The sequence below is a fragment of the Rhodamnia argentea genome, chromosome 8, assembly GCF_020921035.1.
Source record: "Rhodamnia argentea isolate NSW1041297 chromosome 8, ASM2092103v1, whole genome shotgun sequence".
Taxonomy (NCBI): domain Eukaryota; kingdom Viridiplantae; phylum Streptophyta; class Magnoliopsida; order Myrtales; family Myrtaceae; genus Rhodamnia; species Rhodamnia argentea.
The window spans coordinates 8,158,377-8,170,668 of record NC_063157.1 but is presented as its reverse complement, the minus strand read 5'-3'; the positions used below and the strand labels follow the sequence as shown (position 1 = coordinate 8,170,668).

General features: G+C 41.6%; 1 protein-coding gene across 3 annotated transcripts in view; it reads right to left on the bottom strand.

Moving 5' to 3' along the window:
* Nucleotides 1-6,541: 6,541 nt before the first annotated feature.
* LOC115736563 (tropinone reductase homolog At5g06060-like) overlaps nucleotides 6,542-12,292 on the bottom strand; it is a 28,193-nt gene continuing 22,442 nt past the window's right edge. Inside the window, exons 1-5 of one of the 3 annotated variants that reach the window (XM_030668312.2) lie at nucleotides 8,599-8,769; nucleotides 7,535-7,742; nucleotides 7,205-7,421; nucleotides 7,003-7,109; nucleotides 6,542-6,888 (exon numbers count right to left, since the gene is read on the bottom strand). In XM_030668312.2, coding sequence (XP_030524172.1) covers nucleotides 6,700-6,888; nucleotides 7,003-7,109; nucleotides 7,205-7,421; nucleotides 7,535-7,742; nucleotides 8,599-8,723 — 846 coding nt within the window. In that variant the 5' untranslated portion in view covers nucleotides 8,724-8,769 and the 3' untranslated portion in view covers nucleotides 6,542-6,699. Of the gene's footprint in view, nucleotides 6,889-7,002; nucleotides 7,110-7,204; nucleotides 7,422-7,534; nucleotides 7,743-8,598; nucleotides 8,770-12,292 lie in introns of those variants that run through there. The other 2 variants (XM_048284081.1, XM_048284082.1) reach the window with 2 other exon arrangements.

Sequence of the window (12,292 nt, the reverse complement as noted above, 5' to 3'; positions counted from 1 at the left end):
CGTCACCTTTGCGGCTGCTACATCTACTTGCCGTCCCCTACACCTCTTAAGCCATTCTCTCTCTCTGTCTAATATCTGTTTTTTCCCTCTTTAACTCTTTTTCTTTTTGAGGGTCCAATGCATTCTCTCTAACTTCCCACCATTGTGTTATAAGTAGGTGGAGTTGTGTTCCACGGCGATTTCAGCGAGAGGTCTAATATTAAGGTCTAGGTGTATGAAGGGGCGCTGCCATCTGCAGCATGAGATTGACAAAAGACGAAGGCTTAAAAGTTACCACCGTGACCCACGATGGCCAAGCAAGCAACTTCTTTAACTTCGTTGAACCGTGTAGCAAAGAACAACACGACGCAAGAGGGAACAGCTCGTTTACCCGAGTGGGGGGTTGACATTGAGGAGAAGGTGTGTGCGGAAATACTTTCTAGGGTTTTCTTGTTGCGTCGGATGCGTGTTGAACACCCACACGCTTTAGATACTTTTTGACACATGATCAACATATGTCGGACATCCGACACATGGTCGACATTTCAAACATGCCAACGACATGCCAATCTAGCATCTCTCAATACGCCATTCCGACACGCACATGGATTTCCTTGTCGTGTCGAACACTCACGCGCTTTAGACACTTTTCGACATGTGATCAATCGGTGTCGGACATTCGATATGTGATTAGCACTCCGAACACACCGGTGACATACTAGTCCAGCATCCCGACACGCCATTCCAACACACATGGCTCAATTTGAAATATTTTCAATAAATTAGGGATCAAAATATAAATTTATAAAAAATATAAATATACTTAAGTTATATACCCAGCCACTCTAAAATTAATATACACAGACAATCAAAAAATCCAACCGTGATTTCCTAACAGAAGAAAAAAAAATCCATCGCTAATATTTATATATATATGGTAATTTGTCATGTATGTGTATATATACATTTAATATAAAACGTGTCGAAATTTTCTATTTTTTAAGAAATGACATGTCGGCATGTCATATCGTGTTGTGTGGCATTTCGGCATTGATGCTACTGATTTGGTTAATTGATCGCCTAGGAAGAACCAACACTCTTCGGGGCCTCCCCGTCGTGTTCAACACTCTCTTACACTCTTTGGCATGCGACCGATACGTGGTCGGTGCTCCAAACAAACTAGCGACAAGTGAGTCCAGCATCCCGACACGCCATTCTTATGCACGGGGTCAATTTTAAGTATTTTCAATAAATTAGAGGTCAAAATATAAATTTACCCAAAATATGTATACTTAAGTCATATATCCCGAGCCATCCTAAAATTAATATATCCGATCGCAAAAAAAGATTAATCGTGAATCTCTAACGGAAGAAGCAGAAGAATAAGAAGAAGAAGAAAAAAAAACTCACCACCGATATTTTTATATTTACATTATGATTTTATCATGTATATATGATATACGTGTCCCAACGTGAACGTGTCAGAACTCTTTGTTTTTCAAGAAATGGCTTGTCGGCGTATCATGTCGCGTGTCACATGTCGGTGTTAGTGCTACTTAGCTGCACGCTTGAGAAGATTAAGACCAATCAAAGTCTTTAGTCCATACTCTCCACACAATTTCTTTCTCATCTCTTGCCTACCCTTTAATTTTGGGGAATCCCCCATCGTTAATCTGCAAAGGCAAAACAAGCCTGAAGGCATTACCATTAGTAGTGCTTACTCAAACCATAAGCAAATGAAATCAAGGGCCACACCTTTGAGAGTGAGACATCGTACTGTATCCATCTTAAACTTCCCCTCTGACAAATGAAGAAGGGTTGGCTAAGAGAGCATGGCTTTTTCCTTCAATAGTAACTTCAGCAAATTTCCTTTGTAAGCCACAAGTGAACTTTTGATTGACAAATTATGGGACGTAAATAATATTGGCTGAGATCTTACATAATGCTACCCCAAAAATTGAAAATGGAAAGATGTCACGCAAGATACATATGAGCTCTGTCTGGATACACACGGCCTAAATAGAATCGACATCGACATGAGACACGACACGACGACACGTCATTTCTAAAAAAATAATGAAGCTCGACACGTTATATTCTTAATGAATATATTTTATATACATATAAATTAACATGCATATAAAAAAATGTCAACAGTAAGATTTTTCTTCTTCTTTTTCTTACGTTAAGAATAAGCTAGTTGTCGATATTCTTCAGAATGTGGTATTCTGAAAATTATTCGAGGTGCCTTGGTGATAATAAAAGGAATCGAGTATAATGGCATGTATAAGCTTCAAGATGAGATTGTGATGAATTTCTTGGCAGAGACGTTGGATGCATCCGTTTGAGAGTCCGAATTGTGGTATGAGCGTTTGGGGCACGTTATTGAGGGAAGCCGGAAGGTTCTCGGTGAAATGAATTTATTATGTGTTAAATGTATGTAGATATTGCGATTTAGATCAATAAGGAAAAGTGCAGTTCAATACGAAGATCAAAGAAACCACGGATATTGCAGAATTAATTCACTTGGATGTTTATAGGTTGTCACCGTTTCCTTCGAGAAAAAGTTTCAGATTTATGCTAACAATTATTGATGATTACTTGACGAAGACTTTGGTATTTGTGATGCGACACAAGTTTGATTCTATTGCCAAGATTAGGTAATTAAGAGTTTTGACCAAAAAGTAGATCGGTAAAACATTCAACCATGTGCGGACTAACAATAATATGAAGTTACGCTCCGAGTTGTTAAACGAATTCCGCATGAAGGAAAGCACAGTGAGACACCGCACTAGTACCAATGAACCATAATATGTTGTAGAGTTGATGAGCAGAATATTACTAGAGACGACCCATAAAATATTCTCTAATGCTGTATGGCTAAGAGATTTCGAGCGGACGCACTTAGTACGACGAGCTACTTAGTGAATAAATCCCTATCGACTACGTTAGATGTCAGACTCCGCAAAACGCGTGGTCCGATAAAATTGCCGATTATTTTGTTATTAGAATATTTGGTGGCCCATGTTATGTTCGAGTTAGAAATGGTTGTCGCGACCTGCCTTAAGCCTCCCCCAAGGGTCAGACGAGTTTAGAGGTATTGCAATAGGTCAATGGAGTGGAATCTCCCAAGTCCTACCTCGCGTGACATTGGATTTCTTTTTATTGATTAGCAAACTAAAATGCTACTAAGAGTCGCCATTAGCCTATTGGGATCGGCTAGAAATCAATCGAGACACGGAAATATTATCTCAAATCCTACACAACCAGAGCTTCTTCGGTACCCTAACAGTCAATATTCCTAAAGTGACCACACATTCTCTACATTATTTTAAGCTTACCAGGCATCTACAGGTATTAAATGATCATGCATAATGTTTTTCATTCATTTCGTGCAATTACCTATTTATCCTTAACCTAACAATATAGGAAAAGCGATAAACAAGCAATTTTTCAAAAGACAATGTTGTAAATACTCAATCAGATAAATATGCCAAATAAAAGACTGGAATGAGCACACACAAACCAAATCTATGATGGCAATATTTAAACAAACAGATTCGACGCGAAGGTTAAAGTACATTAATATCATATCGGACTGGGCATCGATTTTCAATCAACGCCAATTTGAGTCTTATAAACTCACATGAGGGGTAAAAAGGTCAAGGAGACCATTTTTCTAATTTGCTAAAATTTTCTGATTTTTTGGAATTTTTTAAATTTTTTTTTAAAAAGGGTCGGGTCCGGGTCGAGTTCTCGGACCCGGACCCGGGTCCGGTGGGCACAAAAAGGGCTCATGCCCATTTTTTATACCAAGATTGAACTAGGCCCACGCTTTTCTTCGGCCCAGCTACCAATACCCAAGCCAGCCACTCTCTGGAACAAAACAACCCAGGCCCAACTGCTTCTCTATTCTCCCCAATCAGCCCACTCGAGCCCAATCTCCTCTCCTTCAGCATTCAACTCGAGACTTTCACTGCCGCTCCGTCTCTCGCCGTTGAGCCTTGCTGAACGGTTGGTCACTCAAAAAACTAGCAAAGGCAGTAAGCTAACGACATGGACGAACGAAAATGCACAGGCGACGAACCAAGAGAGGGGACCAAAAGCTTGCTACCAGACATGAGTACTCCACCTAAAGTAAATCAACAACTCAACAGTAGGATCCGTAGTGGCCAAGGTGACACAGAAACCCAAGGCTCGCCGGTCCGAGAAATCGGAGTTCTCGACCCGGCAAGCTCCGGGACTGAAATGGGGCAACCAAACCCGAGAGATGAGGCCGACCTTTTCAAACGAAGTCGCTGGCCAGTTCCTGGAGATCAACTGCGGGAGGAGTCCTTCTCCTTCGAACGTGTAGATCTTATTTCCCCCTCGTTTGCTCCCCTTTTTTTTTTTTTTTTTTGAATCGACCGACCCTTAGCCTGCCCTCTCAGTCCTCTTTTATGCTTGCCTTGCCTCCTTCAGCAAGTTTCATTATGTGGCTGGAGATCAATCTCATTTGGATGGGGACGTGGGATATGGAAAACCAAGCGAGAGAGGAGTGAGATGAGATAGTTTGCAGAGAGTTGGTCATGGGGAAATCTCAGGAGAGAGAGAGAGAGAGAGAGAGAGAGTGAGAGATTGGTCGTCAGATTGAGGATGTGCGCGCGTGGGCTCATCAGGCGTGCTGGCCAGCTAAGGAAAGGAGACTTTGGGCTCATGCTAGCACCGGCTTCAGGGAGGGAGTGGGTCAAAGTTGCTGAGGCACACAGTGATAGGGAGGAAAGGGCACGGGTTGTCCGGGGTTCGAATCTTCAAACCCGGCCCTAATCAGATTTTTTTTTTCCTTTTCTCTCTTTTTTTAAAATCAAAATAAAAAATTAATTAATTAATTTTTATATTTTCAATAACTTAAGAAAACATGCTTATTTAACAAACTAAATATATTCTATTTTATAAAGAAAATAAAATAACGAGATCGGAAAAATTAGGTGTCAACAATGGTAAGCTCAATAGAAGGGCAAGGAAGTGCGTGTTCCTAGGCTATACATAAGGTGAGCGAGGTTCTCTATTTTGGTTCCTAGAATTAAATTCATCTATTATCAACAGAGAAGTTATATTTGACGAGTTTCCAAAGTTTCCGGGTAAGAGTGATTATAGTAGTGCTCATCCGGATCCGGACGGTGTTTAGCTTGAGGTGGAGTTGCAACTAGTAACTTTCAAGTTAGCGAGTACTAGCGGGATAATCGACATAGATGGTCTTATAGCGAGGTGGAACTTGAAGAGCCAACAGTTGGTGTAACTCCCGAATTTGACAAGGTTGTGTCGGAAAGTCCGTGTAGAGCGATTAAAGGTGCATGTACGGTTTATATTTTGATCAAGTCCTCGGTTATGGTGAAGTTCAAACGAGGTTTATACTTGGAAGATGTCAATGGCGATTGAGCCCATTGAGGGCCGTGGGAGAGTAGTAATGAGATTCAAATTTCAGCGTAACGATTGTGACTTGGCTCAAACGTCGAGCTAAGATGGATATTGTTAAATATATCTCAAGTATGAGTCTAACGGATAAAATCTGACCCAAAATGATGGGGTTAAATACTTAGTCACGTTTCGCTTAAAAAATAAAAAAACCATTCACGTAAAAGTAAAAGAAAAAGGGAATCCTAGCTTAAATTTTGGTGCTTAACTTTCCTAATATTAACTGGAGTATTCAGCCGCTAAATAGGGAAGTCCAACTTGGACTAGGGTTCAACCAGATTTGTGTTTATTCTTATATAAATATAAGCTTCCTGCACAGGTGGGATAGTCAGAGGAAAAAGAATTGAAGCCCCGTTTTATGTGATTGCTTGAGGACGCCGTCGAATACGTGCAGGCGTTGAAGTGCCGCTTTGACGTGTACTTGTCCGTGGGGTTTTTTCATTTGTGAATTACCTGTGAGAAGAATTAGTGTTGAAGCTAATTAAATCTTGTGAGTAAGATTTACATATTCTTTCGTGAGAAATTGTAGGCCTAAACACTTGTGGATTATTGGGTATAATTGGAAATAGAAATATTGAGAGTATTTGAGTGACTCGAATGTGGTTGTAATCTCCATTGTATTACTTGATTTATAGTGAAATTCGTTGTTATTCTCCCGTGAACTTAGGTTACTACGATCGAGCCAAGTATGTCTAATGTTGGATTGATTTTCTTATCCTGTCTAATTTTATGTTGGATTGCTTGCTTCTGCAACAAATTTATCCATCCGCTCTCCGAATTGAACCGCCATGCTGCATGCCACGGGCCCTCAGTTTCTTATCCCCGCACCACATTCATCTTCTTCCCACCAATTGCCTCCATTAGACCAAACTACGCACCGGGCTTGGAATTGCTCGCTCCGCTTGGGCCTCGTCGTGCCGAAGCCTGTGAAGAAGACGAAGTTGGGGACGTACACGCCGGAAGCGGGGAGATGAAGTCGTTCCACTACCACAGTCCGTAGGCTCCGATGCCATGGAGGAGGAGGACGAGATTGGGCGGAGTTAATATCCTTACAATGAATTTATCAACGTTTCGAAATTTTTTCATCGGTAAAAGGAGAACGTAAAAGTAGCATGGAAGGATACTCTTCCTCCCTTATATATGATGATGAAATTGTCTACGCACACACATAAATGTACATGATGTTGCCATTATTGGTCAATAAACTTCGTTGTCCCCGCAACGACAATACACGAAAAACACCTTAGAGGCAGAAGAAAGTCGAACTCATGCACTGGGAAATAAGAAGCCATTCACGGTGAACCCTCCATCCACACAAATGGTCTGCCCCGTTATGTAAGAGGCTGCCGGCAAGCACAAGAAGGCCGCCAGCGACGACACCTCCTTTGGCTCTCCGGTGCGGCCCAGCGGCGTCCGTGCTATCACCTCCTCACGGAACTTCTCGTTACTCAGTAGCTGCGATAACATATGGGTTAACATCAGATCATCATGGCGAACATGGTCAAGATCTATGTAGGGAACTATGTCTGAGCAGGAGAGAGAATTTAAAGCCTTGGGAGATCAAATTACAGTCTCGGCTAGTGGAGTCACTATGAACCAGGGTGCAATAGCGTTGCTTCTTATGTTGTCCTTGGCCCATTCGCATGCCAAATTCTTGGTCAACTGGTTCATTGCTCCTGCCAATCAATTGTTACAAAAACAGCAACAGACGCAATTGTTTAGCTCCGTATTAAAGGCGTTTTTATAATTACTTATGATGCTGGTAATTTACCTTTGGTAGCTGAGTAAATTGATCCGACATTCACTGAAACAACGCCGCAGACAGATGACAAGAACACGATGCTTCCAGCTCCCGAGGCCTTGAGAAGGGGATGCGCGAGCTGGCTCATATGGTAAGCCGATTCGAAGTTAGTTGTCATTATGAAGGAAAAATCTTCCGCCGTGTAATCTAGGGTTGGCTTCAGAGTGTTGGTTCCAACGTTATTTATCTACAACAAATGAAAATCGATAAGAAAATCTATAGAAAAGACAAGCACAAACTGTGACCTGTTAATTAATATTGTTAACGAACCTACGGGATCGGAGACGACTTGGGACTCACCAGGATGTTGAGCTTGCCGTCAAAGACGGAGGACACTATGAGCATAAGCTTCTCTCGCTCCGATTCTGAGGAAACGTCGCAAGCTGAACCCGCGACTCGGAAACCCTTGCTCTTCCAATCTTTCAGGCATTCATTAAGTTCGGCTTGATTTCTGGAGCAGGTATACACGGTGGCCCCAAGCCTCGCTAGCTCCTCCACAATGGCATGCCTAATCATGGCGCAACAATGTTACTATTCACCAACTCGAAATTGCAAACAAGAACAGATTAAAGCCATTCTCTTTGCCATGAGAAGAGTTTCCGTGGGGCAAGACCTTAGTACCTGTGATGATACCCAGGAAAGTGCAGACGATTTGGCGGCATTATATATTGAAATCAAACCCAATGATTAAAGCCTTTGGATGCATTGGATTTTATTTGGCAAATCACAACAGGTGAAATAAATTCTTATTAGCTAATGATATGTTGAATGAGCTATCAACGTCTAAAAGGTATAGAACTTAAGACAGGTAACGTATGAATCAATCAAACAGTGAAAATATGCTCAAAGTAACTAAGCTTTCTAATCAAGTCGCTCGTCATTTCCAACATGCAGAATTTTAAGTGACAATAACATCAATTATCTAGTCTTTTAGATGTGGAATCGAACATTATTGGATTCAGAAGCATCGGCTATCAGCCTATCACTAGAGTGGCTCACAAAAACGCTCGGGTCACACCGATTTTTGAGGCCCGGTATGATAAAGAAAAAACCCACTTAAAGTCCTTAAATTTGTCCAACTTGGCTCGATTTGTTCTGGCTAGGATATGCCCAGCCTACACATTTTAGGCTTGACTCATTCTAGGCTCCATTTGTTTTGGCTATGATGAGAAGTACCTCGACCCCATATTGCCCTAGTCAGCGCATAATTTTTACAGAGGAACGGGATTTCAAGATTGTCACGATGTTTTGTCCCTCAACCTAAACGACAACGGATGATCGATCATCGAAATCATCGACATAAAAGAACCAAGTGTTCAATGTGTGTGTGTGTGAGAGAGAGAGAGAGAGAGAGAGAGAGAGACCCAATTCCTTTGGTTCCGCCGGTGACAAGAGCGGTCATTCCTTGAAGCGACCACCGGCTTTCGCTGTCGCCGTTGCGGCCGCTACATCTACTCGCAGTCCCATTACCCTCTTCCTCTTGAGCCATTCTCTCTCTCTCTCTCAACTGTGAATTTTCCCCTCAACTCTCCTATTATTTTCACTCTGGCTCCCCACCTGTGTTATATGTAAGTCTTTCACTGGCCCAGAGAGAGACGGCAATCGGCACACGCAATTATGGTGGAGAGGCTAAAGCTCCTCGCACCACATGGCGCCACTAGTCACCCGCTAATCAACCCTGACATGACACGTAGTAACCTGAAAAAATTCCCTTATCTCGTATCAAGTGGATCCTAATTGCTCACCTTGTGAATCTTATATGGGCTCCAAGTACGAGATTTCCACTGGATCAATTATTGTCGTGCATTGATTTTACGAACCGTTATCAATGATGAGAACAATTTTTCGGCTTTTTTTTTTTTCTTTCGTTATTGTCTTTAAATGTTACGGGCAACCACATATTTTATTTGCGAGCTTGTAATTCAATGTCACTTCGGTCCTCGTGTTCGAATTGATTCTCAAGTTCCTCTAAATTTGAACCCTATTTTTTTTTAACCTGTTTTGCCTTTGCCTCTATATGGGTCATTATTAACATTTAAGAATTAAGATCATGTTAAACGTTTTGATTATATTCTCGTCTAGAAATATGTGATTACTAATTTGAGAAAGCCAGGGAAAAAAAAAGGGGTCGTCCTAAATAGGCTCTAAATATCCTTAATTTGTTGCCAAAATAGAGTAACCTGGGCCACACGCTGAAGCAAAAGGAGTGTGGCTGGGAGAAGTTGGAGAAGCTTGTCCACTGCCACCACAGTAGATTAAGGCAACCTCTATTACTCAGGGCCACACAAATGCTGCGAGTCGAGTTAAACTATGGACAGGGTAGGAGTCCGAGAAGACAGCTCCCTTTTGAAATCTCGCTCGCCGTCTTATCAATTGACTTAAAAAATTCCATTAATTGATATACAATCACTGTCGGCAATGCACAAGACGAGAGGAGGGGGCCCGAGTCATGTAGATAAGAGCTCGAAAAGGAAAAATTGCCCAAAAAATTGCCCAAAAAATTTCAAATTTATTATACTTTGATCAATTGAGTCCTAAATCTTTTCACATATTGTTAATTAGTCCATTCGATCAATTTTGACTGGAAATAGCTAACGTTGATTCCGGCATCGTTGGCCTTCGACATGATGCAACCGATGTCGACGTGGATAATTTTTAATATTATTTTACTATTTTACTATTTTTTTGTGAAATTTTTATTTTTTACTTCCCTTCATTGGGCCTTGTTGATGGCCAACGGAGGTCGCCGACCTCAAGCGGGGACTGTCCTCTCCGAATCGGGTGAGGGTAGCTCTTTGCCAATGGGCGGCTCTCACCTAAGGTGACAACCTCCGCTAGCTATCAACGGGGCCCGACGGTGGCCAACGAAGGAAAAAATATTATTAAAATTTATCCGTGCCAGTGATTTTTTGTCAAAATTTGGTGAAAGGACTCAATTGACAACACGTGAAAAGATACATGACTAAATTGACAAAATAAAAAAGTTTAAGACTGAATTAGCAAGAATACAAAATCACTTGTTTAGTTGATAAGGTTTCTTCAAGTGTTTTCAGATAGAGTATATAGAATCAATGTTCTTGGACGTTTTTTTTTTTTTTTTGGGTCGAAACGTTCTTGAACATTGTCATAAGAGAAATTTGTCAAAAAAGCTTTAAATTTATTGCATTTATATTAATTCAATCATAAGCATTTCAATCGTGCAAATATAATCCTAAATATTTTGACCATTTTTCAATTAAGTTTGCGATAGCGGTAAGCTTCTGGTACTCACGAACTACTTGAATTGATAGTGGAGTTTAAGCCTTCGATGACTATAAGACTACTAGTGTTGGGGGTGCGAACAGGCGATCCTCTCTACACCATTGGCTGATGATTTCTTGTTGAAGTGCAACACATTTATTTTAAATTTTTTCTTGCAATATCAATTTTGTGACTTTTGGTGTCACAAAAAAAATTAGGGTAAATGTGCCATACGAATAAAAATTTGAGGCTTTTAGTGTCACAAGTGGGTCACACGAATAAAAATTTGAGGTTGGTAGAGGCATCAGAAAAAAAAAAAAGGTTGAAATAAATGCATTACAATCGACATAATTTAAAATGTTTGGTAGCTTTTTCTCTTCATATTCTGTAATTTATGTTATAGTATTATTTGTTCTCTGTACAGTACCATCAACCATCTCAGTCATTGAAAAGTTCAAAGAGATTAATGGACCCACCAATGTACTCCTGGCATTTCGATGTGACATGAAACGGGACACACATGTCGGCAAACTAGTGTTAGACGGCTAACACAAAATCGAAGTTGGAGTCTATCCCCCGACAACTCATCTCTTGGGACCGAAGGAGGCGATGGAGGAAGGGCTCTATGTCGAAGCTGTAGTCTATCCTCCTTTTTTTTTTATGCTTGAAGATGAACAAGAACTATTCTGCTGGGTGTCATGCTGGGGTTGTCTTTGTTGTGCTACTGCTAAAGATTACTCCGAGGGCTTGCTAGGTATGTAGTTAAGTTTTCGGAGAGTGGTGTGACATCCCAGATGCGAGGGACGATCGGACAGTATTCTTCTGTGTGGTTATTCAGAATACTTCTTCCAAGGACTTAGCCACGTGAAACAGGCCAAGCAGAGAGTGATCACGGGAGCGAGAGTGGTTGGACTGGGCACGGCTCCAGCATTCTTCTAGGACGACATAGTTGGGCAGAATTAGACTGGACCGCACGTTGAATCTAGTATGGGCAGACATGTCCTGGGGTCGATGCACGAGAGAGGATTAGACGTTGGAGGTTTTCAAGGTCGTGGGACAAGGAGGGTGCGCAACGGGACAAAACATGCCCTGATCAAAGGAGGCCCCACACAGCTATCAGCCGAGATCACTCCTCTCTCGACTGGAAGCCCCCAAAGCCAAATTTTCTTGGGATTTAGCGGTCACGTGGGAGGAAAATTTTGGCCCAACACAAACGACAACAGTGAGCCGCCTTCGACCGAAAAACGAGTCAGAAGTCTTTCCCTCAGCCCCCGTTGGATCGTGTCATTGGAGGGACCCGTGATCTCGCTAATGGCCCTGGTCATCAATTTAGCCGGTAAAAGTCGTGCTGTAAGTTTCGAATCCTACGCATGCCATCACGTTTAGTGCAAGAGCAACTCGATCGATCCTTTTCAAGTTGTTTATCTTTCGAATTTCGTTTATTCAAGGAGGGGCCATGGGGCCATAATTGGATGAGGGAAAGAGTGGTGTCAGACGTTTGAGCGCCTCTTCTCCTACAAATAATACACGTCTATCGGATATCCGATATTGGCCAATAGAGCTGCTTCCAACTAGTATTTCAAACTTCAAAATAAATGATTTGAAAATCCTACGCGGGCCCTCGCCTACGATCGGCAGGGTTCGCCTCCCCTTGGCCGGGTTCAATGACCCTCGCCGCCTGTGCAACCCTCTCTCTCTTATATAAGAATTAGCTTACTTTCAAATTTAATGTAATTTTTTACCTTGTTCTTAATTTTAGTAGTCCTTGTGGACTGAAGTTTTCAAAAAATTTGCTACGTCAAATTAAAAATTTAACTA